The sequence below is a fragment of the Brassica napus genome, chromosome C9 (assembly GCF_020379485.1).
Source record: "Brassica napus cultivar Da-Ae chromosome C9, Da-Ae, whole genome shotgun sequence".
NCBI classification, from domain to species: Eukaryota; Viridiplantae; Streptophyta; class Magnoliopsida; order Brassicales; family Brassicaceae; genus Brassica; species Brassica napus.
The window spans coordinates 52,422,875-52,449,551 of record NC_063452.1 but is presented as its reverse complement, the minus strand read 5'-3'; the positions used below and the strand labels follow the sequence as shown (position 1 = coordinate 52,449,551).

The 26,677-nt window shown below is 38.0% G+C and overlaps 3 protein-coding genes and 1 pseudogene across 3 annotated transcripts; 3 read left to right on the top strand and 1 right to left on the bottom strand.

The window, feature by feature from the left end:
* Positions 1 to 972: 972 nt before the first annotated feature.
* On the top strand, positions 973 to 3,198 carry LOC106427864 (arogenate dehydratase 5, chloroplastic). Its single transcript, XM_013868583.3, has one exon. It carries the CDS (start codon positions 1,669 to 1,671, stop codon positions 2,962 to 2,964), a length of 1,296 nt encoding a protein of 431 aa, XP_013724037.2. The 5' UTR covers positions 973 to 1,668; the 3' UTR covers positions 2,965 to 3,198.
* A 15,055-nt stretch (positions 3,199 to 18,253) lies between these two features.
* On the top strand, positions 18,254 to 22,425 carry LOC106427846 (protein TIC 100). The gene is made up of 11 exons (XM_013868568.3): positions 18,254 to 18,994; positions 19,350 to 19,421; positions 19,523 to 19,612; positions 19,711 to 19,884; positions 20,083 to 20,173; positions 20,336 to 20,398; positions 20,495 to 20,561; positions 20,652 to 20,755; positions 20,843 to 20,969; positions 21,049 to 21,812; positions 21,891 to 22,425. The coding sequence occupies exons 1-11, from the start codon at positions 18,336 to 18,338 to the stop codon at positions 22,278 to 22,280; spliced, it is 2,601 nt and encodes an 866-aa protein (XP_013724022.3). The 5' UTR covers positions 18,254 to 18,335; the 3' UTR covers positions 22,281 to 22,425.
* Positions 22,426 to 22,864: 439 nt separating this feature from the next.
* LOC106427797 (histone deacetylase HDT2) lies at positions 22,865 to 24,900 on the top strand. Its single transcript, XM_013868525.3, has 7 exons — positions 22,865 to 23,058; positions 23,408 to 23,478; positions 23,553 to 23,951; positions 24,054 to 24,110; positions 24,204 to 24,306; positions 24,455 to 24,569; positions 24,681 to 24,900. The coding sequence occupies exons 1-7, from the start codon at positions 23,046 to 23,048 to the stop codon at positions 24,721 to 24,723; spliced, it is 801 nt and encodes a 266-aa protein (XP_013723979.1). The 5' UTR covers positions 22,865 to 23,045; the 3' UTR covers positions 24,724 to 24,900.
* On the bottom strand, positions 24,838 to 26,568 carry LOC106427796 (annotated as a pseudogene).
* Between the last annotated feature and the right edge of the window lie 109 nt (positions 26,569 to 26,677).

Sequence of the window (26,677 nt, the reverse complement as noted above, 5' to 3'; positions counted from 1 at the left end):
GTACATAGATAATGGTTTTAGAATAATAAATATGAATGATTAATTTAAGAATAATTTAGGTTTGTACCAAACATATGTTATATTTGTTTATATATATCGGGAGCCAGTGTGTTTTAGGGTTAAGCTATGTTACATGAAAAAAAAGCGGGTACACGGAAACGGAAACGGATATGTCTTGGAAGAGTATATATATATATATTAAAATATAAGTACATTTTATAAGATTTATAACTAAAATTATATGATTGAAACTAAAAATAAAAAAAATCATTCATTTATAATAATTTTAAATGATTTCATATTTAAACAGCAAAAAAACACATAAATTAATTTTAAAAAAGTTATTATATTAACTATTTTAATATTTCATAAATAATTGACACAATATATTTGAATATATATGTTATATCTCTAATAAAAACTTCAATGCATAAAGATAATTTATAATATTAGTTTTAATATTTGTATATTTACATTCTCTCTGTTTCATTAGTATTAAATTTTAAATCTTATATGAAAATATTATTTGTATTTTCTATTAAATTATAGCTTTGTGTGTTTTTGAATGAAAGCGTGATTCCAACATGGAATCGTAAGCTTCCAAAGTGTTTTCGAATAGGATATTTTTGAAGCATTTTGGAAGCGCGATTTCGTAAGTTTCCATAAGGTTTCGATTATGATTCCGAAGCGAGAAGTGATTGTCTGATGAAGCTTCCGTGCAACTTAGGGGTTAAGTGAATTTCAGTTCGAGCTTAGGTAAAATATAAATTAAAACTATTATAAAATTATTTAGTAAAATATGCTTATACCTTTTCCCGGTTCATACTTAAAAAATATGGAAGTTAAATTATGCTAGATTATTTATCAAAAGCCAATGTGATTTCAACTAATATTCGGTAAGAAGATTTGAATAAAAACATTACAATCATTAACCACAATTAAACGAATCAAAAAAAATTTTGAACCCACTAGAGAATAAAAATGTCAAAAACAACTCATTACAGAATAAAACATACGAACCCGGCGCGTAGCGCCGGAATACCACTAGTTTATTATTAAACAAGTGTTTAAGAGATTCTAATGAGTCTCTAGGGATAATGGTGCTCTAATACACGATAGTAATCTTGTTAAGGATAAAAATTCAACTAAAAAGGAAACTTGAAAAACATAACAAAATCTAGAAAGACATTAGCATTAACCACCAGTATAAAACTAGCACGTATGTACGTGTGTAACCCATTATGAATGATCTTTACTCATAGTTAGCAGCAACCATTAGTTGGAGGCCGCCACTGGTTAACACGTACCGGGTGGTTACTCACCATACTTTCCTAACAAAAATGAAAGACATATTTACACATCTAATTAACTCATAAAATTTTATAATATAAACAAATAGTGGAGGAAAAACAAATGAATGTGGTAGGTGGAGGATCTGACGGAATAGCCCTGAAAGACACGTTAAGACTTTCTTTTGGAAAAATCCATCTCCTACTCTCCCACTTACTATATAATCTCCTCCGTCTCCCACCTCTGCCTCTCAGCTTGCAAGTTCTCTTATCAACAATAGAACTCCAAGCTTGTACCCACTTCAAATACGCAGTCATTTTATTTGTTCTTTCTTATCAACAATAAAAGCAGTAGCATTTTATTTTCCCCACTCAAATCATGCAAACTGTTTCGCCTGCGTTCTCGTGTGATCTCAAATCCCTAATCCAAACGAATCTAACGGCTAAAAACGCGCGTTATTGTCACCTAAATGGAAAGCGCGTGTCTGTTCTTTGTAGTTACAAGTCTGAATCGTTTAGCTTCCCTAATGGTATTGGCTCGAGCCGAGCTGATTGGCAGAGCTCATGCGCTATCTTAGCCAGCAAAGTAGCTTCCGCTGAGAACTCCAGCTCAATCACTGGTTTAGCTGATCAAGTAGCCGCCGTTAACGGACACAGTAACGGCTCCGTTAATCTCAGCCTCGTTCCGTCAGACACGAAGAACGGAAAGCCTGGATTGGTTCAACCGTTGACGAATACAGATCTCTCGCCGGCGCCGTCTCATGGATCCACCCTCCGCGTAGCGTACCAGGGAGTTCCCGGCGCGTACTCCGAAGCTGCCGCCGGAAAAGCTTACCCTAACTCTGAAGCTATTCCGTGTGACCAATTCGACGTCGCGTTTCAGGCGGTGGAGCTCTGGATCGCCGATCGTGCCGTCCTCCCGGTGGAGAATTCTCTCGGAGGTTCGATTCATAGAAACTACGATCTCCTCCTCCGTCACCGTCTCCACATCGTCGGCGAGGTTCAGATCCCGGTCCACCACTGCCTCCTCGCTCTCCCCGGAGTCCGTCCAGACTGCATCACGCGCGTGATTTCGCATCCCCAGGCTCTGGCTCAAACCGAAGGATCGCTCAACAAACTCACTCCCAGAGCCGCGATCGAGGCGTTTCATGACACGGCCGCGGCGGCGGAGTACATCGCATCGAACAACCTCCACGACATGGCGGCCGTGGCCAGCGCGAGAGCAGCGGAGCTCTACGGGCTCCAGATTCTCGCCGACGGGATCCAAGACGACGCGGGGAACGTCACGCGCTTCCTGATGCTCGCGCGTGATCCGATCATCCCTCGCACGGATCGTCCCTTCAAAACCAGCATCGTCTTCGCCGCTCAGGAGCACCAGGGAACCAGCGTCCTCTTCAAAGTGCTCTCCGCGTTTGCGTTTCGGAACATCAGTCTGACGAAAATCGAATCGCGGCCGCACCACAACTGCCCGCTCAGAGTCGTCGACGACGGAAGCGTGGGAACAAAGAAACACTTCGAGTACACATTCTACGTCGATTTCGAGGCGTCGATGGCGGAGGCGCGTGCGCAAAACGCGCTAGCGGAGGTACAAGAGTACACGTCATTCCTGAGGGTGCTGGGAAGTTACCCAATGGATATGACGCCGTGGTCCACGTTGCCTAGCGAAGACGCATGACCGTATATTTGTCCAAATTATAATAACAACATATTGATAAAGATAATATCGTATTTTATGTGTAACGATACTGGAAATCAAAGTAGAAATTTAGAGCTCGTTTTGCATATAAAAGTAGGAGAATAAATCTTATTTTATTTCTCCTATTTGTTGTATTAAGCTACTTTTGAAACCAAGACCGGTTTGTAGTTGGGCTCTGATGATCAAAATCAAATGAAGAACTTTTTATGTCAAGTGGAAAAAATTTCTTAAATTACTTACCATTTTATTTTGTCAACTAAAATACCATATTTTCGATTGAATTTTAATGTTTGGTAAAAAACTAATTTTTTTTTATATAATTAGTAGACGACTAACAAGCACACGTACACTATTATATTATGTGCTGAGTCTTAGTATATACAATGTTCAAAAAAAAAGAGTCTTAGTATATAATATATAGTTTCAAATGTGTTATAAGATAAACTTTGAAATGATCCTCCACCCCTTTACCAACTTAAGCACTATGATCATCTACTCATCAAGCACTATGATCACCCACTCATTTACCAAATCAAACACCATCTTTGATATTTTATGCATTGTTGTTCACTATAAATACCATCACTCATCTCACTCTTTTGTACACCAAAAACAAGAACAAGAGTTTATAATCAAAGAACCATTACATCTTCTTCTTCTTACTTATAATAAACTCTCTCACTCATAGTAGTGTTATTTGCTTCCTACGGGTATTAAATTCTACTCTTATTTAAATTTCTCGATACTATAAATTATAAGTTATTTCATAACACGTTATCAGCACGATCACTCTGCGATTCGGTAAAATTTATTTGTATCATTTATACCCTGTTATAATGGTCGGTATACCGCCTCTACTATTATTTATATCATGTTATAATGGCCGGAATACCGCCTATATTATTTACTAGTAATTTAATTTATTTATTGGTCGGCCGAGCCGCCTTATATCCTGTTTATTATTTATTGGTCGGCCGAGCCGCCTTATATCCTGTTTATTATTTATTGGTCGGCCGAGCCGCCTTATATCCTGTTTATTATTTATTGGTCGGCCGAGCCGCCTTATATCCTGTTTATTATTTATTGGTCGGCCGAGCCGCCTTATATCTTGTTTATTATTTATTGGTCGGCTGAGCCGCCTTATATTATGTTTATTATTAATTGGTCGGCCGAGCCGCCGTATAATTTATTTATTATTCTGCATTGATCGGCTGAGCCGTCGCATGATTTGTTGTCATATAACATAAATATTTCATTGTCATAATTTTTCACTTTTATGAAATTTTATAGATTTGATTGACCGTTTAATACGATATTTTCAGACTAATTTTTGGTGCACTCGATTTAACCCAACGGTCACAAAGAAAATTTTTTAAAAACTTTCCCCTTTCTCCAACGGTCATGAACAGTAATTTTCATCTATAAATACAACTCATTTTCACTTCATTTCATCATCCAAAACATCTCATCTTCTCTCAAAAATTTCAAATCGCTCTCCTCCGATTTTTCAAGAAAGATGATTCGCGCACTTTTGTTTTTATGTGCCATTTTTATTTGTGTTTCTATTTATGGTTTATTCGATGGAGAATTTACTCCGAGTGAATTTAAGATGATTATCGGTTTAATTTTATTTACATCGCTTCTCCTTGTAATTGCTTGTATGGTTAATGTAAACGGTTTTTAAATTATGAAGTTCTAATAAAATTATTATTTTGCGTTTTACAAATGGCAAACGTCGAGAAACTCCAGTTCCCGGCTCTGAAAAAACCGGCGAAAATTATGTCAGATGGGTCACAAATGTGAAACCTTATCTTGTAATAAAAAAAAAAATATAACCGAAGCGATAATAGTCGGTAACAAATCGCCACCCGAGCATATAGCCGAAGCGATAATCTTCCTGAAGAAGCATTTAGATGAGAATCTAACTCACGACTATGGAGACGTTGAGGATCCAGCCGTATTATGGCAAGCCTTGAAAGACAGATTTGATCATCAGAAGGAAATCAATCTCCCTCACGCTCTTGAAGAGTGGAAATGTTACAAATGTGGATGTAAAGGACATTGGTCCCGTACATGTCGTACTCCCCCACATTTGTGCAAGTTATATCAAGAATCCATAAAAGGAAAGGCTAAAGAGATGAACCTCACGAAAAACGTTGAAGGGACCTCATACCTTGAATCCTCTGATTTCGCAAATGAGCTGGACTAGAATACTCTTGAAGAGTACGGAAATGTTTCTAATAAGACTGCTGAATAGTCCTCATTTCTAATATATAATAATTATGTTTTTCAAAGAATAATGTTGTTTTAACAAAAATATATGTATAATTATTGTGTGTTTTCTTTATATAATCAATGAATAAATTTCACGTTTCACTTTTATTTAATGTTTATGATAATTTCAGAAATGGATCAAAATACTAATGGAGCAAAATCCAAGAAACGGATTCGTGAAATATGCATACCAGATAGTGGAACAACGCACACTATTCTGAGACAAAAGAGATATTTCTCTGATATAAAACCGACAAGAATTGTCGTCAATACAATATCAGGTCCTGCAGACGTGATTGAAGGAACTGGTAAAGCAAACTTTACTTTGCCGAATGGAACAAAATTTTCCATAAATAATGCTTTATATTCTCCGAGTTCTAAAAGGAATTTGTTGAGTTTTAAAGACATATATCTTCACGGATATGATACTCAGTCTGCAACTGAGGATGGAAAGAAATACATGTATGTAATTTCTGAAAAATGTGGCAGAAAACACATATTGGAAAAGTTTCCAGAACTTCCTTCGGGATTACATCATACTTATATCGATGAGATCGAATCAAATCTTGTAGTAAAACGGAACCCAGAAGAGTTCACGTTATGGCATGATCGCCTTGGCCATCCAGGCAGTACAATGATGCGTAGAATCATAGAGAGCTCACATGGTCATTCACTGAAAATCCAGGAGATTTCTCAAGGGAATAAAATGACATGTGTTGCATGTTCTCTAGGAAAATTGATCGTAAGGCCATCGCCAACCAAAATCGAGAAAGAATCACCAAAGTTCCTTGAAAGAATTCAAGGTGATATATGTGGACCGATACATCCACCATGTGGACCATTCCACTATTTTATGGTATTAATTGACGCATCCAGTAGATGGTCACACATTTGTCTATTATCATCTCGAAATGTGGCATTTGCGAGATTTCTAACTCAGATAATCAAACTGCGAGCACAGTTTCCTGATTATACTATTAAAAGAGTTAGACTAGACAACGCTGGTGAATTCACATCCCAAGCATTCAATGACTATTGTATGGTAATGGGAATTGAAGTTGAACATTCGGTTGCTCATGTTCATACGCAAAATGGTTTGGCTGAATCTTTAATTAAGCGTCTGCAATTGATTGCAAGACCATTGATCATGAGATCAAAACTTCCAACCTCTGTATGGGGACATGCCATTTTGCATGCAGAAGCACTCATTCGGATCAGACCGAGTGCATACCATAAGTATTCCCCACTTCAGTTAGCGTTTGGTCGAGAACCAAACATTTCCCACTTTAGAATCTTTGGTTGTGCGGTATATGTGCCTGTAGCACCACCACAACGAACAAAGATGGGACCACAAAGAAGGTTGGGAATATATGTTGGTTGTGATTCTCCATCAATTATAAGATACCTAGAACCACAGACTGGTGACGTATTTACAGCACGTTTTGCTGATTGTCATTTTGACGAAAATGTATTCCCAGTTCTAGGGGGAGAAAACAAAAATGTTGGAAGTGATATAAAATGGAGTGTACCATCATTGTTATATCTTGATCCTCCTACTAAAGAGTCAGAACTAGAAGTTCGGCGAATTATGCATTTACAGAGTATAGCTAACCAGCTACCTGATGCATTTGCAGATACCAAGACGGTAACTAAATCTCATATACCAGCTGCAAATGCTCCTGCTCGTATCAAAATGCCAAATGAACAAGAAAAGGAGGATGACACACGAGAGCCAAAAACACGCCTGAAGCGTGGTAGACCTGCTGGTTCTAAGGATAAGAATCCTAGGAAACAGAAGAAAGCTGAAATATATGATGCACCCAAAATAGCAGAAAATATTTTGGGAGAAATAAATGATAAGGACTCTGATGAATCAGAGCATCATGAATCGAAAGATAATCATGAGATTTCTATTAATTACATCCATAATAAAAGGATATGGAATAGAAATGAACAAAATGATCTTGATGATGCTTTCTCATATATCGTGTCAGGTGAGGTAAATGAAGATACCGATGATCCAGAACCGAAATCCATATATGAATGTCAAAAGAGACATGATTGGAATAAATGGAAAGAAGCAATACAAATCGAACTTGATTCGCTTAACAAACGAAAAGTGTTTGGATCTATTGTACTCACACCTGAAGATGTGAGACCAGTTGGGTACAGATGGATTTTCGTTCGAAAACGAAATGAGAAAAATGAGATTACAAGGTATAAAGCTCGCCTTGTAGCCCAAGGATTTTCTCAAAGACCTGGTATTGATTATGAGGAAACATATTCTCCTGTAATGGATGCGATCACATTTAGATTCCTGATGAGTCTAGCCGCTGATAAAAATCTTGAGATGCGTCTCATGGATGTTGTTACAGCTTATCTATACGGATCATTAGATACTGATATCTACATGAAAATCCCTGATGGATTTAAAATGCCAGAAGCATTAAGTTCCAAACCTAAAGAGTTATGTGCAATAAAATTGCAAAGATCATTATATGGGTTAAAACAATCTGGACGTATGTGGTACAATCGTCTCAGTGAACATTTAACAAAAGAAGGATATGTGAATGATCCTATATGCCCATGTGTTTTCATCAAGAAAACAACATCCGGATTTGTGATAATCGCGGTATATGTTGATGATCTAAATATTATTGGAACTCAAAAAGAAATACAAAAGGCATCAGACTATCTCAAAGGAGAATTTGAGATGAAAGATCTTGGACAGACACAGTATTGTCTTGGCCTACAAATAGAACATTCACAAAATGGTATATTTGTGCATCAATCCACATACACTAAAAGAGTGTTGAAACGATTTAACATGGATAAATCAACTCCTCTTAGCACCCCGATGGTCGTTAGATCACTTAACATTGAAAGTGATCCATTTCGACCACCTGAGGAAAAAGAAGAGATACTTGGTCCGGAAGTACCATATCTAAGTGCAATTGGAGCGTTGATGTACCTTGCAAATTGTACACGGCCTGATATATCATTCGCTGTTAATCTTCTAGCAAGATTTAGCTCATCTCCAACACGAAGACATTGGAATGGAATTAAACATGTCTTTCGTTACCTACAAGGGACTATTGATTTAGGCTTATTTTACCCTAAGGATTCAAATGGTCAAATGGTTGGTTTTGCAGATGCAGGATATCTTTCAGATCCACACAAAGCCCGATCGCAAACAGGATATGTTTTTACTATCGGAGGCACTGCTATATCTTGGCGTTCTCAGAAACAAACGCTTGTGGCTACCTCTTCAAATCATGCTGAGATCATCGCACTCCATGAAGCAAGTAAAGAATGTGTATGGCTAAGATCTATAAGCCAACACATTTGTTCAAGTAGTGGGATTGACAAAAGTACGGGGCCAACTATTCTATATGAAGATAACGCGGCATGTGTTGCTCAAACGAAGGAAGGATATATCAAAAGCGATAGAACCAAACATATACCTCCGAAGTTCTTCTCATATACTCAAGAGCTCGAGAAGAATAAAGAGATTGAAGTAAGATATGTTCGATCATGCGACAATGCAGCCGACCTCTTCACAAAATCACTCTCTACTTCGGTATTCAGAAAACATGTCCATAACATTGGAATGCGTCATCAGAAGGATCTATGATTGCTCAATCGAGGGGGAGCTTACGTAGTTGTACTCTTTTTACCTAACTATGGTTTTTCCCATTGGGTTTTCCTAGAAAGGTTTTTAACGAGGCAACAAAGACGTTGAGCGAGAGCGGAGAGTGACACCGGTTCCCAAGGGGAGTATTACGAAACTTAATTTAATACAAGATGGATGATCAAGGGGGAGTGTTATAAGATAAACTTTGAAATGATCCTCCACCCCTTTACCAACTTAAGCACTATGATCATCTACTCATCAAGCACTATGATCACCCACTCATTTACCAAATCAAGCACCATCTTTGATATTTTATGCATTGTTGTTCACTATAAATACCATCACTCATCTCACTCTTTTGTACACCAAAAACAAGAACAAGAGTTTATAATCAAAGAACCATTACATCTTCTTCTTCTTACTTATAATAAACTCTCTCACTCATAGTAGTGTTATTTGCTTCCTACGGATATTAAATTCTACTCTTATTTAAATTTCTCGATACTATAAATTATAAGTTATTTCATAACAAAATGCATATTTTCAGTATTTTAGTAAATTTGTAAGCAAACATATACAACTAGAATTTTCTTTTTTTCATCACTAGAATTATTATTTTAAAACTCAAATATCATAATTTCGATTGAATTTAAATGTTTGGTAAGAACTAAAACAGTTTTTATAATTAGTAGACGACCAACAAACACATGTACCAATCATATTATATGTGCCATTTCCTTTCATCATCATCTTCTTACTATATAGTTTCAAATGCATATTCTCAGTAATTTAGTAAATTTGTAAGCAAACATATGGCAGTATTAATGTTGAAAAAAACATATAGTAGTATGATCATTTAATAATACTATAATAGTCTGTATGAGTCTATATAAGTTGATGACAAAAAAGAAGTATTCGAAAATACTATAATAGTATTCGAAGCTATCTTCTAGAACTCCCATGTTAACCAACTAAACAAGAAAAGCTTCGGATTCTAAACCTTTAAGTTATTAAATTACATGTTGATAAAATAAGTTGTTAAATTTTACAAATGTCAAACTTAAGGTGTGAACATAAGTTCAGGTTGATATTTCTTGCGTTGAAACAAAGTACAACCTCCATCTGTTCGTGTACTATGACAACTTCTGTGAATTTTCTTTGATAATAAAACAAAGCTCTCAACTAGCTTCAGGAAAATCACTTTGACTTGTCTGATGATCGGGCATATAATTTCCACGAAACTTAATGTTAAATTGTTCATATGTCGTTTGAATTATCTAACACCACTTCACTATATATATATTATATATATATTGGAGGTCTTCTGTACAGTATTCCACAATATTTTTGCTATGTTTACATATATCTTTCCCATATTGAGTTTAAACTTCTTTGCATGTGCGAAACGGTGAATTAGATGTAGTGGAAACCGGAAACTTATTAACCTTATGCTTTGCACAATAGTCCACGATTAAACTTGCATATGAATAACGGTTTACGTGTTTTAACCTATATTCAGACAAATGTGGACACTGATACAAAATTCATGGACATCTTATGTTTTTTTTTTTTTTTGCTAAATGGTAAATATCATTAATCAAAATGAAAGTTTTGGATACAAATGAATTGCATCCACAATTCGCTTACAAAGCCAATTTGAGTTTAAAAAAACCCCTAAGAGACTAAGAGATTAAATTTAAGCTTCTAACAAGAGAGAGCTGAAGTTAATAATGCAATAAGATCAAGAGAAACAACAATGTAGGCACCCTATCCAAAACGCTTCTTGCTGAACCGGAACAAAACCGAAGAAGCAAGAGAATAGCCAGAGAAGACTCAGTTGAGAACTCAACGAAGTGGCTCCAAGCAGGCATCGACGGTAGCGCCTTCCTTTCGCTGGAGGAGGACGTCATCCAACCAACCCCTAGCTATCTCGACAGTTGACAAAGGTTCAGGCCCGAAGTGACGCTGCTTACGCTGAGGCTCGAGTTACGGTCAAGCGTAGGCGGTACAAACAGGCTCCAAAACCACCCACGCGACACAAAGGATGCAGCAAGACTACGAGATAACACAATGTCTGACTGTCGGAACTTTGAATGCAAGGGTATGAAGCGCAGAGGAAGTATGAAGCTCCTCGACAACAGGCGGTCCGAGAGGCGATAGAGGGCTCTGCCTAAATGCAAGTGAATCACCACATCGGATTGTCCTCAAAACCCTAGTAGACGACATCGATAGCAAGCAGGGGAGCCAAACGATCACCGTAGGAAGCCATGGCTGTTGTCTCTTGAAATAAGGGAGAGGTCCCCGACGAGATCCTCATGCTCGTCATATCATTTTGAACCAGGAGAAACAAAAACGGGGAAGCTCTAACATGAACAACCGAAGGAGGAGGCAGGGGAAAGTCAGAGGAGGCGGAGACCGGAGGGGGAAGCAAAGCACTTCATTCCAGCAAGCCTCTGAGGCGGATCTGACCCAGATCCAGGCCTAGACAAAACCCTAGATCTACCAAGCCGACGGCGCCTCCTGTATGCAACCGGACAATCACAACCTCGCCCTCTCTCCGGGGACACTGGGGACACACCCAGACGTCGATTTAGTCACCGGATCCGACCGCAATCAGGTGATGACTAGAGAAGGAGGAGTAAGGAGGAGGTGAGGGGACCATAGCTTAACAGGGATGAAGATTAGATCAAGGGGAGTGATTAGGGGTGGTGGCCGACGGTTAAAAGCTCACCGCCAGCCACCGGAAAAGAGTAAAAAAAAAACGCCCAAGAAGATGAAGTTTGGGGAAGAGAGAACAAAGAGAATTTTCTCTCACCTCTCTCTTAATTGTTTTGTAAAGATAGTTATTGCTATGTTCTTGTATGGAATGATCTTATGTTTCTTCATGACGTAAGCGGATATATCATAGATGTTTTAGGTTAATGATCATCCATGCGATGTCATCTATTTATATATTGTTTACAAATCATTCTCCGACAAAACTAATTGCTATCTATAAATTTCAAGCTTTTCTTTTGGTCACAATCATAGTATCATACGCTTATAAACGACTTACCTAGTAAGTTTTAGCTTGGTTTTATGTGAAGACAAAACTGCTCAGTAAAAAGTAACCAATAATTAATTCAAAAGAGAGTTTTGTTCGTTAGCATAAATATTACGATCACGAATACATGGGTCCATGATAGTTATATAGATGATGAGAATCATGTCATGCCGGCCTACTCATAAACACTCATGTTATATGTGGAACAAAGTAGCTAAATAATATTTTAAAATGTGGAACAAATATGATGACAACAATATAATCATGTCATTTCGACCGTAAAGGGTTTGGTGGGAGAGTGAAATTTAACATCTAGTCGGAAGCTTATTAACCTCGTTATGTTTTTTATAGGTCAGAAAGTTGTTTCTGTCTTTTGTTTTTGTATTAAGTTTAGGTTTGGAATCAGTTTCGGTACTAGCTATATGCATAGCTTGAATTATCATATCTCAATCATATTTTTGAATCCAGCTTGGTCATGTATATATCCTTTATTAGGACAGACAAAGATGACTAAAACACTTCCATTATCATGTTAATTGTTATTAGTAAAGAAAAGTAAATCAAGACAAATATAGCGGAAAGTTAACCCAAAAAGACAAATGTTGAAATCAAGAGTGGAGTGGGGTGGTAGGTAAGAGAAAGAGAGATCAAGCACAATGTGGTAGTTGGTGAGTGTGGAGGAGCCATGCACTTAGGATCTACCGACTTGTCTGGATCTTAATTGGTTAAGCATTCGGTTTCAGTTTTGATTTTCATTCTGATTCCGGTTTAAGTTACAATTCTAAGTGATTAGACAAAACTCTATATATGGGAATGTTCTATTTGTGGTCCGTGAAATGGCATAAGATTAAACGAAGTTATAATGTGTTGCAAGTGGGAGTTTTCTTCCGCTTTCCATAATTAACTTTCGTAAGTTCTAAGCGCAATATTTTTTCAAGGTATACAAAGACATGGAAGTCTGCATCAATCAATTTTAATGTTAATATTTTTCATTGTTTAATTATTATTCTGTTTATTTGTATAGTATTGTCTAACTGGTTATAACTTATATTGTAGAATGATTATACATATACTTTTTTTTAAAGATGACTATACATATAGATAACAATCCAACCGAACAAAGAAGTGATCGGGTTCTTGTGTTAGGTAATGTGACGTAGAAACATTATATTAGAAATTCATATATATCTGTGTAAACACGTTTTAAAATAAGCTTAGTTTTTCATATTTAAACTATTAAAACAGGAATACACTTTGAATTTAACCCAGAGTTTTTCTCGGTAATTACAATCAAATGCCACTGTTTGATTCACACTCGTTTTGTACAAAAATTCACCTAAACATTCTGTTTTCTACACCGCAATATTTACGGGTTTTTCTCGACTTATGCTATATTGTTTCGGCCTTTGGGCTTATTATATATTCGTTGTCCAGATCATAAACAATTTTTCTATTTTTCCGATCCAAAATATTTTCGTATGCGATCTGCAGCTCAGTTTGCAAAGTCAAGTGATAAATAATATAAAATGTTTACATAATCTATAAATAATTTCTAAAACAAAGGTTTAAATATGAGCTATGTCATAGAAATAGGTTTATAGTAATATCACTTGCCTCTGCAAATTAAAAAGCTATGTTATTTGCCACGTAACATAAACTTCTCAATTTTGACAACGAAGAAGCAACATTCGTTTATACATTAATCATTGGCAAGAAAATATGTCCTATAATACCGTTTTCTAGATAATCACACGGTATAATATTATTCAAATTTGCGAGATAGTTGTTATATGATTTTATGTAAGTTAGTATTATAAAAGAGATGTAATTATATTTTTATATGCTTACAAAATCCAACCTAATTTTATTGTTTTCATCCCAAAATACAAGACCATTCTAAAAACGATTCCTAAATTTTTGTTTATTCCAAAACAAAACAACATCCTAACTTTTTTTCCTAGTTCTACGTAGTCACCATATCAAAAAAAGGAATCCATTAACGCAATCATCAAATTCTGTTTTAGAAACTTACAACCCACGTATTGTATCTGTAAAGATAGTATATTCTATTTTTTCCTTACTAATGTATTTGTTTTAAAAATTATCAATCTAAAATTTTACTGAGCATAATCAACTTTAAATCCGAATATTAATATTATAGTTTCATAAAACAAACAAATATACTTTAAACTTTTATATTTTACACATTAATATTACTTTACCAAGTAGAATGATTTAAAACACAATAAAATAAAAACACAATCATAGAGACCGAAATAGATACTAAATACCTTGAACATGACATAAAGTGGTAAAAAAAATTATGAATATATAACAAGAATATAAACAATTATGCTAATGAGATTTTTTAAATGTTTAAAACATGAAAAAATCCGCGCGGGTTCGCGGATAAAAAGCTAGTGTTCCTTTAAATATTAAGATAAATTTTAATACATGAAGTGATCAATGAAGAGACATCTGGTTTACGAAAAGGATGTCTAACCATTCTAAATAAAATATAAAAGGTTTATATGTTTTTTTCAAACACCTTTTCCAAGTCCATTTGAAAATTTGAACAGAAGCTTATGATATATTTAAACCGAACTTAAACTCACCATAAGCTGTTTTTAAACACTATAGAGCACACAGCACACTTACTGTATGTTGAAAAATATAGAAGAGTTAAACCACACTAATAATAAATAAGATGTGTTTTTTTATTTTGGGTAAAAAGTTATGTTTATTTGTTTGTGGTCTAATTCCAAATAAACATTATATCTTAAAGGCTAAAAAATGTTTTAGATCATCGATTGGTGACCATCTGGATTCTAACATTAGTCATAAACCACTGCAAGAAAACATCACCTTAACGAGGGCGGTTTTCTTCGTTATTTCGTCGTAAAAGAGGCTTTACGATGAAATAGCGAGGAAGCGCGTTTGCTCGTTACTCGTCCGTCGTAACACATATTTCCTCGCTAATTCGTCGTAACTTAGCGAGGAATATATTTCGTCGTAAAGACGAAGTAGGGCGATTCGTCGTAAAGACCACGTCAATATTCCACGCAAGGACGTCGCTACAATTCCTCGTAAATACCTCGAAATGAGTTCCTCATAACCTACACGTAAATACCTTGAAAGAGTTTCCTCGCAAAATACACGTAACAACCACGAAACGATTTCCTCGTAAAATACTCGTAAACTTTTCCTCGTTATTTCCTCGCAAATGTTTCCTCGTAAAATAGTCGTTAATTGTTTCTCGTCATTTCCTCGTAAGGTTTCCACGTAAAGAGGTCGTACATTAGCTACGAATTTACTTCGTTTTTATTATTTTTACAGAATTTAAAAATATAATTAAAAAATAATTAAAATTATTTAATTTAATAATAAATTAAAATTTAAAATAAAAATAAATCAATATGAAAATATTTTATATATAAATAAGTTTTGAATTTATATAATACAACAACCAAAAAAAAAACTAAGGGTCGTTCATCGCCCGGTAGAATTCATCACTCCTCCTCGTAACATCCGCCTCGTTATGTACGTCGGATGACTCGCCTTGAATGGGATGTTGTTGTCGCATGTTCCTCAACATGGACTCCCATTCCGGATTTGTGGCCGCAATAACGTCCAAGAAACCCTCGACTCCACCCATACGAGATTTTGTCGCGGTCAACTCGTTACGCAGCTGAGCGGACTCTCTACGCAGCTCATTGACTTCATCATCCCGTCGCTGACCATAAAACGATGCCGCTCTCGGAACATCGTTGACGGAACTAATCCCCAACGTCCGTCCTTTTTTTTAGGGACAACCTTAAAAACAAAAAATAAATATTGTTAGTAAAAATTTAAAGTTATATTAAATGAATAATAAAAAATTAAATTTTTTGAAAATTTACCTCCTCGTAAATCTTATCCACTTCAAGTGTGGATAAGGTGACGGGTAATCCGTCGGTAGACTGCTGGGTCAGCTGAGTCTGGCGGTCTTCAACCCGAGCAACCACGTCGTTGTAGATTTGCTCGGACTTGCCATCTACAAATACGCCCGCCTTGTTCTTGTGGGTCCTCTCGTAAAGTTCCAAAAGAGACGAGATCCATAAGAGACGGGAGATGTCTCGTCTCTTTGGCCTAAAAAACAGTTAAGAAAGTTAGAATAAAAATATATATATTAAAAAATTTATTTAATAAAATATTTAATTACCATTTCCAAACGGACACCGGCGTGGGGTTTTTGGCCCGTAGTGTGAAGCATCGACCCGTTTCCGTGCTCATCGACCGTGTTACGGGAGTTAGAGCAAGCCTGGGCGATTCTAATGGAATCAGGAAGGCGCAAATAACGGATGAGGCCATCCCACACATCCGTGGTGAGCTCAGCGGGTTTGCCACGCTCATACCCCTTCACGATCCAGTCACCCTTCCAGTTGGAGACCGTGTCCAACAAGCGAACTTTCGCCTTCGCGTTAAACTTCTTCCTCACCCTCTCAGTGATCCCCAAGGCCCAATTAAATTTTTAAAATTAACATCAATAGTATATTTCCCAACATTATCCACCTAATGAACACTAAATAACATAAAATCCATAAACCTATCTAAATTCCCTATACTAACCACCTAATCTATCCTAAACTAACCAAATTAGAGAGGAATTAGAGAGACTTACCATTGCTACGAAATGGAGAGGAGGTGGAGAGGAAGTAGAGAGGAAAGAAAGAGTGAGCGCTCAGGGGTATATATAAGATTACATATCGTCGCAAATTCGTCGTAAAATTACGACGAAATAGCGAGCAGTTACAAAGGCCCGTGTTTTTCAATACGAGGAAATTACGAGGAATCGCAAAGGCCCGTGTTTTTATATACAAGGTACATATCGTCGCAAATTCGTCGTAAAATTACGACGAAATAGCGAGCAGTTACAAAGGCCCGTGTTTTTCAATACGAGGAAATTACGAGGAATCGCAAAGGCCCGTGTTTTTATATACAAGGTATTAACGACGATTTTGCTTACGTGGAATTAACGAGCCTTGCTTTCCTATAAATATACCCACAACTCTCATTCTCAAACCACACACAAACTCCCAAATCACATCCTATCTGAAATCACATTCCTGAGTAAAATCCTATTCAAATTATAAATATTTGAAAAAAATAGGAAAATGATAAGATATTAGAATTCATGTGGGCGAGACTTACGTATTATAATTGCTGGAAGTCTTGCAACATGTTAATCTGGTATTTTTTATCCTTTTCCCTTTTTTTCTAGTTTTTACACTACGAGGTATTTACGACGATTTCTGCCTACGTGGAATTTACGACGATTTCTTATACGGGGTCTTTACGACGATTTCTGCCTACGTGGAATTTACGACGATTTCTTATACGTGGTCTTTACGACGATTTGTGCTTACGTGGAATTAACGAGTATTATGTTTAAATCCCTAAAATCCGAAACCTCCAAACCCCAAACCCCAAACCCCAAACCCCAAACCCCAAACCTGAAACCCCAAACCCCAAACCTCAAACCCCGAAACCTCTAAACCCCAAACCCGAAACCCGAAACCCCAAACCCCATATTCCAAACCCCAAACTCCATATTCCTTATAACGATGACTTTAGTTTTCCACGTAAGTTCCTCGTAAAATTGACGTAAATTTACGAGGATTGTTTTTCCTCGTTAAATTTCCTCGCTAAGTATGTGTTTTCTTGTAGTGAACTTAGAAACCAAGTTGCTTTGGTCTAGTGGTATAGGAGCTCCAGCTTGAGTGCCCGCCTTTGGGTTCGAGCCTTGGCCACTGCGGAATTTACATGTGGGCTGCAGCACCCGAGACCGAAGACCGTTACACGGTGAGCCACATGGTGACGCCCTGACAGCGTCCATGCTCACTTCGGTCTTTAGTCTGGACCACCTCGGTGGGGCTAGGATGTTAGCAAAAAAAAAAAAAAACTTAGTAAGAGATTTTAAGGTAATGCTGGGATCCAACTCTAGGTTGTTAGCACCCATGCAATATGTAGTGTGTGAGTGAGTGAATTGTGCTTCTTGTGTGTGTTCATCTCCATCCAACTATCCAAGTATGATTTTACGAAATTGAAACGGCCCATGTCCTCCTTCAATAGATTCAATGTTCGGCCCATACTACATTCGATATTATCCAACATGTTGGACTTGCAATCCAAACTTTGATCTGGTAAACAAGTTAGGATCTTAATTCCAAACCGGCGCCCTCAATAAACATACAGGGCGAAATGAAAAGTAAACAAAATAAAGAGGGTAGAATCATAATTAGCTGAGAATATATCTGTTTCAGTGTTCGTTCTATACAAAAAAAAAAAAAACCTCACCCTTGGCAAAGCTTATCCGCGCACACACACTCTTCAACACTCACTTCCTTCCATCTCTTTCCCATGGCTAACAACGACGACGATTCACCCGAACTCACCGAGTCACAGCCGCAAAATGACTCCCCGAGCGATGAAGAAGAAGAAGACCAAAAATCCCCCAATGCTAACTCGGACGAAGAACCCGGCTCGGACTCGGACTCGGGCTCGGACTCGGACTCATCCTCCGAAGGCGAACCGGAACGCGAAACCGACGGCTTCAACTACATCCGGCCAAGCGACCTACCACCCGACCCGAACACAACACCGGAGACCAACATCCGGCGGTTCAACCGCGTGCTGGAGGGGAAGCGCGTGAAGCGGATCCAGGAGGAGGAGGAGAGGAAGTACAAGTTCTACGAGGACCTCTTCGACTTCCCGAAGGACCCCGAGCGGTGGAAGGAGGAGGATCTGAGGGAGGTGTGGGCGGACGCGCCGCCGGAGATGACGAAGCCGGGGTGGGACCCGGTGTGGGCGGAGGAGGAGGATTGGGAGGTGGTGAACGAGGAGATTCAGGAAGGGAGGGATCCTGGGATTCAGCCTTTCTATGTCCCCTATAGGAAGCCGTACCCGGCGATTCCGGATAATCACTATGATATTGATACTCCTAAGGCTGTTGTTGAGGAGCTTGATAGGATTGAGGAGTTTCTTCAGTGGGTCAGCTACATCTTCCCTGATGGCAGCTCGTAAGAAATGGCTAAGGGCTAGTTAGGCGTTTTATATGGGATTATTGATTAGGCCAACACTTACTAAGCAGACGCCTAGGCACCGCATAGACCTATTTGGATCATAATACTAATAAAGCTAGTAACTTTCTTCGTTTGTTGTTATCTGAGCTCCATGTTGGCTTGGCTTCGAAGCTTTGCATTTTATGTTTAGTATTCTTCTTATTTAAGTCGAGTTTGGATTCTGGAGCTGGAGGAAATGGCAATGTAGGTTGAGTTTTAGATAGGACTGTTTGGGTAGCTTTGTGATGGAAAGATACTTGCATCTTGATCTAAGTGGCTTTCTTATCTCTCTTTTTATTATTTTGGCTTTAAGGTATGAAGGCACAGTATGGGATGACTTGGCTCAAGGAAAAGGTGTTTACATTGCTGAAAACGGGCTTGTGAGGTGTGATGATATCTCTATTTCCATAGTTTTACCGTTTGTTTTTCGTTCTATTGTTAGTGTTTTAAGATAATTTGTTTTTGGCTCTGTATATGAATCTTTAGGTATGAGGGTGAATGGCTTCAGAATGATATGGAAGGTCATGGGGTTGTTGAAGTTGATATCCCTGACATTGAGCCCATGCCAGGTTCCAAGTATGGTTATCATCATTCCTAGTATTAATCAGTCTTCCAGTGGGATATTTATGGACTTATTCGTTTGAGCATGATATTGTTCTCTCGGTCTCATGCAGGCTTGAAGAGAAGATGCGTGCTGAAGGAAGGATTATCAAGAGAGATTATATGTCTCCAGAAGACAGGAAGTGGTTGGAAATGGATGTCGAGGACAGTGTTGCGCTAACTGATGGGAATTACCAAGTTCCTTACTATGAAAACGAAGAGTGGATCACTCAGTTTGGCGAAAAACCGTGAGTTTTGCAATGATATTTTCTGTTACTAGATGGCCTGCATTGCATCTCAACAATGATTTGAGTGGTTTGGTTTAATATGATGATTTATATTTGCTTGACTTTGACTAAAATATCAAGCAAAATCATGTAATTTAGTTGATTTCTTCTTTATTACTTAATTCACACATCGTATATTATATGATTTTGTATAACCAGGGAGAAAGGTCGGTATCGCTATGCTGGTCAATGGAAGCATGGTAGAATGCATGGGTGTGGTGTCTACGAAGTTAACGAGCGCATCCTATATGTAAGTAGTAGTAATAGCTGGTCTTTGGCATCAGAGTTCGATATAGCTTCTGTATTTGGTATCCCTCGTATGAATCCATGATGGGTAAAGTATAATCTTGTCCTCCATGAAGTGAATATTCGTGGTTGTGACACAAGTTTACACATCATAATGACGATGCAGGGTAGATTCTACTTTGGAGAGCTATTGGAGGAGGAGCATGGCTGTACCGTAGATATTTGTGCGGTAGTTACCCATTATTCTCTCTCTCAATGATACATGTAACTTCCAGCAATATAGGAGAAGTATTGATAAATATACTGATGTGAAAACGTTTTCCAGCTGCATTCTGGTTTGGCGGAGGTTGCTGCAGCTAAGGCTCGAATGTTTGTAAACAAACCCGATGGAAGTATTACCCCTCTTCTGTAATCTTTACCATTACTTCTGGTATTAGTTTAGTTGGGAGCTAATAGGTGTTTTTCTTCTTCTATAAATGCAGTGGTTAGAGAAGAAAGGGGCCCATACGGTGATCCTCAACATGCTTACTTTTATGAAGAAGATGATGTGTGGATGGCGCCAGGTTTCATCAACCAGTTTTACGAAGTGGGTCATTTTTCTTATCAAACTTTTTTGAGTTAGTTGTCTGATCACCACAAGGGGGCTTAAAATTTTATCTTTTTTTTTTGGTAGGTACCTGAGTATTGGGAGACCTATGTAGAGGAAGTGGATCAAGAAAGGGAAATGTGGTTGAACTCTTTTTACAAAGCTCCTTTGAGGTTACCAATGCCTGCTGAGCTCGAACATTGGTGGCAAAACGGTAATGACCCTTAACATTGTCGCTCTTACATGGATTGATTATTGAGTTTTTCTCTGAGTGTTTTATTTTTGTTGATCAGTGGAGGTGACACCAGAGTTTGTGTTACTGAACAAAGAACCCGAACCTGATCCAGAAGATCCTTCGAAACTTGTCCAAACGGAAGACCCTGTTATTCTACATACACCAACCGGTCGGATAATCAACTACGTAGAGGATGAGAAGCACGGCGTTCGACTATTCTGGCAGCCACCTCTGGAGGAAGGGGAAGATGTGGATCCTTCGAAAGTCGAGTTTTTGCCACTTGGGTTTGACGAGTTCTACGGGAAAGAAGTGGCGGTGAAAAAGGAACACCCGGTGAAGAGATTCGTGCTTGGAATCGAGAAAGCGGTGAAGCCGATGCTGGATGGAATAGAGAAATGGACAGAGGAGAAGAAGAAAGAAAACGAGGAGAGAAAGGAGATGCTGGAGAAGGAGCTCGAGCTAGTTGAAGCTGAGATTTGCTTAGAGGAAGCTATTGAGGATATGGATGAAGTGCTAAAGATGAAAGAACAAGAAGAGGAAAAGAAAACTGAAATGGGTTTGGCTGAAGAGGAGGATGATGAAGATGTGGTGGTTGTCCCGGTTTATAAAGAAGAGAAAGTTGTTGTCACTCCTAAAGAGAAGATACAAGAGAAGAAACAGGAAGATGAACCCAAAGACGATGATTCAGATGATGACGAGGACGATGATTCAGATGATGATAATGATGATGGACCATCGAGTTTTGGATCTGTGGACAAACGTAGGAGCTCTCCTTTTTCAGCAACCTCGTTGTCTTTTGCTTCGTGCAGCCTCTTCCCGGCGGTAATATTCTCTCTTTTTGTGCTTTACTTTGGATTTTCTTACTCGGTTCGTGTTGATGTGTGTTGTATTCATTTACAGGTACAATCAAGACTAGAAAGTTCATTCCTAGCATGGAAGAAACACCGAGCAGAACCATCAAAACTGATCCCAGGAATCAACAAAGATGCAGATAAGAATGCATCAGCTTCAATCCATTTCCCCCCATTGTCCAGCAACAAAGCTGGCTTGAAGATGGGGGAGGTATCGAACCCGGGTTGTGTCCAGAGAAGCTCAAGATCTCAGTCTCAGTTATTGTCTCTGTCACGTCTACTATCTTCCAGTGCGTCATGTTCTTCTCATGATAGAAGCTCCGGTGAAGATCAAGGTTGGCTGTGGAAGACACCGGTTGGGGAAATGGACTCGGTATTGTCGCTTCAGGTTCAGACAAAGCGTTCCAATTTGTTTGCAGAGACTCCGGCTTTGTCTTGATTCTCTTCATCTTTTAAGCTTTAGAGTTGAGAGTTTCTTTTCGCGGTGGACGTGTCTTTTTAATTATTTGTTGTTGTCTTGTCTGATAAAAAAACATTTGTCACAACTGTTTCTTTTAAAATAAGCTGAAGATTTTTTTAATGCTTTTATTCTCTTCTAATGACAAAGATAATTTTTAATTAATGAAAATCACAATCTCTAGAATATTTGAATGTTTTACCTCAAAATATGTAATTAATTACTTTTTTCCGTTTCATATTGTAAGTAGTTTTAGGGAAATATTTTTGTTTCAAAATTCAAGTAGTCTTACTATTTCTAGATAAGTTTTACATTTATTAAATACATCGTGACCAATCAAATTAAATAAATTTATTTTTTATTAGTTAAAATATATCTAACCTATTTATTATAAAAACATAATAATTTTCTTAATCTTCGTGCTTTTAACCAAAACTACTTATATTATGAAATGGAGGAATTATTTAATATGTGAAATTTCCAAAAACGTAAACTTAATTACGCAATATTCCAATTATTATATATATATTTTTAAAAAAATATTCCAATATTATTGAAGCGATTACGTGGGAACACAAATCGACGCCGTAGAGAGACAGCAAAAACCCTAAAAAAAAAAAGCGCAATTCCAAGACCTCTCTCTCTCTCTTTCTATTATAAATTGTCCTAAAACCTCTCTCTCTTCTGCCGCTCTCACTTTTTTTTTATTTTCTCTCTCGCAGTCGCAGCCCTACTCCTTGATCAACAATGGAATTTTGGGGTAAGATAGATCTCATCTCGCCCTCTAGAAACTCATATATTAAAGTCCTAGGCTCTTTACTATTCGAGTGGGTTACTTGTATTGATGCTCCTTTTAGCAAATCATGTGTTTGAAACCTCGTTACAGCTTTTAATCATCAATATAGCTCTCATTCTCGTTTGATTTCGTTTCTTGTTTAGGTCCTTTTAGCTTTTGTCTTGTTCGGTTCTAACCTGTTCAGACATGAGTTTCTTCTTGCGTTTGTTTAGTTAGACTGTACTTACCATATAGTCATTGGGTGATTGTTTATATGATGATTCACTACTAACAAGCAGTGAGTGATTGATGCAACTGATTTGCTTTTTGGTAGGAGCTGAAGTAAAGGCTGGGATGCCTCTTAAAGTGAGGCCTCAAGTAGACCATCTTATCCACTTGTCTCAGGTTTGTTTCACACTTTTTTTTTTTTTTAACAAACAGTCTCTTTATTTTTGGGTGGTTGTTTTCCTCTCTAACAGGCAACAATTGATGGAGCCAAAAAGGGAGAATCAGGTCTCTTGTACGTGAATATTGATTGGAATAAATATGTCATTGGAACACTCTCTCAAGACCACATTCCTCAGATTAGCTTTGACCTCGTCTTCGAGCAGGAGTTTGAGCTCTCTCACTCTCTGTCTCAAGGAAGTGTCCACTTTGTTGGCTACAAATCTCCCAACATCGATCAAGAGGACTACCCTTCTGATTCTGAAGAGGGGGAGGTGCTGGCAGTTCCTGCTACTTCTAATGTAGTCAAGGCTGACTCGAAACCAAAGGCCAAGCCTGCTGAAGTGAAGCCTGAGTCAGACGAGGATGAGGATGATGAGTCTGAGGAGGAGGAGGATGATTCTGAAGATGATGGACCCGACCCTGAGAAAGTGGTGAGTGTTTGTAGCTTTAGACGGCTTGTTTATTTTTGTGTAGATGCACATTTATGAGATTGGTAGCGTGACTAAGAATCTCTCTGGTGATGATTTTTGTAGATGGAGGTTGACGAGGATGAAGAAGAGGACTCTGAAGAAGAGGAGGCCCCTAAGCAGGTGATATACTACATTTCACATGTGCTCAGTTTACTTGACTTTCTTTAGAATTCGTTTTCCTCACCTTGCTGTATGTTGTTAATTAATGTATAGCCTGCGCCAAGCAACAAGAGGACGGCGACTGCATCTGTTTCCAAAACACCTGTCCCTGCAAAGAAGACGAAAACAGCAGTAGCAGCCACTCCTCAGAAGACAGGTGACTCTTCTTGTCTTTCTAGATTCTGATTCTTGAGAATCATTAGACGTTTGAATGGATCATTGCAAGTAGAGAACAATAACTATAATCAGAACGTTGAGGGGCACATAAAGCGTTTTCTTACAAGTCTATTGTCTTTGAGTTACAGAAGAGAAGAAGAAGAAGGGCGGGCACGCAGCTACACCACACCCAGCTAAAAAGGGTGGAAAGAATGCTAACCAGAATCCAAAATCTGGAGGTCAATCATCCGGTGGTAACAACAAGTGAGTCTTCTTCTCTCTCTCTTTCTCTCGAGGCCAATGATGTGATAATGTAATTCTCTTTTTGTCTGTTTGTATCGTGTGATGGTGATGGTTAATGAATGGTGTGTGCAGGCAAGGGAACAAGGGCAAGGGAAAAGTAAAGGGCAGAGCCTAAGTTGAAGTAGCTAACTATGGATAATTTTTGTTTTTAATTTATATCGTAAAGATTTTATCTATTATCGGAAAAGTTATTTTAAGTAGTTTGCAACTTTATTGAACTCAGTACGAATATTGCTGAAATGATAAAGGACTTGGTACCCTTACTACTAGTAAGGGTGTTGAAAAATACAAACATCATCTTCAAGTCTAACAACATTAATAACACAAGAACTAGAACATCTCCTGAATCCCATGAGTTCCTTGACCACGTTAGACTCTTGCTCTTTTCCATCACACTCCAGCCGCAGCGTAAACTTCTTGAGGACTAGAGAGTTCTCAAGCAAGTACTTAACTAGCTTCCTGATCATCTGAATCCCAGCTCCACAGTTTGGTCTTGTCATCTCAACATACTCGAGGCTCGTTTGCAAACACTTTGGTACGAATGAGAACCACATTGTATCCGAATATCTTACACCTTCCAGCTTCTGCAAAATGTTATTATATATGTAAACACCCAACAGATTAATAAAAGATAAAGAAGATATTTGTATTGGAAAAAGAGATGAAAGTAAAAAACATTACCAAGACAAGGGATTGGAGATTCGGAAAGCTCTCAAGAAAATTTGGCAACATATCAGTCGTATACAGTTTTGTTTGTAACCGGATCATGTTGGGAAAACAAGGAACCAGTTCAAAACTCATGTAGTGAGAGATGATCTGCAAAAACAAAGAAGCAGTTATAACTTTCTTCATCCAAAGAGACATTCAAATGTTCATTTACATATTACCTTCAAGGTTGTTCCACTTATAGTCATGTCCCTAGCAATAGAGAGCCCGTCAAGCATTTTACCAACAGCACTGAACTTCTCAATTGATTCATCCATATCCCAAATATCATTCACATTGAAACTTACATCAATCTCTACCTTCGCAGATGAAGCCACATTGCTTATTACGAAACTTGCGGACTGGTCATCTTCAAGACTCAGATAGTTAAGTCTAGGAGCATCAACCAAAACCTCCCAATCATCACTATCATCATTATACCAAGACTTGGAACTATCAAGAACGAGTTTCAGACTGTTCAGTGTTTTGGACCTAACACGTAAAACCTTTACAGTTTCATCTACGTTTCTAACGACCGTTAAAGATTCAAGAACAGTGCAGGACGAGATGAGCTTCTGAAGAACCTCATCGTCAGCGTATAGATTCTCTTCCATATGCATTACCTTGAGATTAGGTAAAGATAAAGACTCGAAGCTAGGCAACGCAACGAAATAGAGTCTTAATGAAACCAAAGTCTCGCATAAGTAAAGGCTTAGAGGGATCATCTCACACGTGAAACTCATACGACAGTCTATTTCAAGATGTTGGATCATCATCATCATGTCTCGTGAAAGCAAGCTTGAGCTTGTGTAAGCACGACTCCTTGGAGAAATCAAGAAACCTGGAGACGACGCTGGTGAAGGTAGTGTAGTCAGGGAAGTCATCGATGTCTAAATCCAAGATTGGAATCGAAAGCCAGAGAGTTCTCCATTTCTTGGACAAGACACTAGTAGTAACAGCATTCTTTGTAGGAAGATCGGAGAGTATTTGACACAGCAAAGGATCAGGTAAGAAGCTTATCCAATCTTCTCCGGATCTACGAATTGCTCCTCTCTTACTCATTGCGAAGAAGTTAGGTCAAAGAAAGAGAACAACAAAAAAGTCAACGTTTATTCTTTGCCGACGAGACATGTAATGGTGTTTTGAGATGCAAAGGAAAGTTGAAATCTAATGAATGAAGAAATAAGTAGTGATCCTGGTAAATGGTTAGTAGTTATTTAAATCAAATCCCAATACAAAACTTTCCTAAAATAGAAACAACTTTTTTTTTTAAGTTTTACAAAAAAGCTGTGTGAAGTCTCATCTAACTTGTCAACAACTTGACAAGAAGCATATAGCATCACCTTAATCTCGAGAGTTCCATA

Coding starts and splice junctions, on each gene's coding strand:
- LOC106427846 (XM_013868568.3), top strand. CDS start 18,336: ATGGCTAACAACGACGACGATTCACCCGAACTCACCGAGTCACAGCCG. Junction 19,885..20,082: donor ACTCAGTTTGGCGAAAAACC/GTGAGTTTTGCA, acceptor TTGTATAACCAG/GGAGAAAGGTCGGTATCGCT. Junction 20,756..20,842: donor TCATCAACCAGTTTTACGAA/GTGGGTCATTTT, acceptor TTTTTTTGGTAG/GTACCTGAGTATTGGGAGAC.
- LOC106427797 (XM_013868525.3), top strand. Junction 23,952..24,053: donor GACCCGACCCTGAGAAAGTG/GTGAGTGTTTGT, acceptor TGATTTTTGTAG/ATGGAGGTTGACGAGGATGA. Junction 24,570..24,680: donor TCATCCGGTGGTAACAACAA/GTGAGTCTTCTT, acceptor TGGTGTGTGCAG/GCAAGGGAACAAGGGCAAGG.
- LOC106427864 (XM_013868583.3), top strand. CDS start 1,669: ATGCAAACTGTTTCGCCTGCGTTCTCGTGTGATCTCAAATCCCTAATC.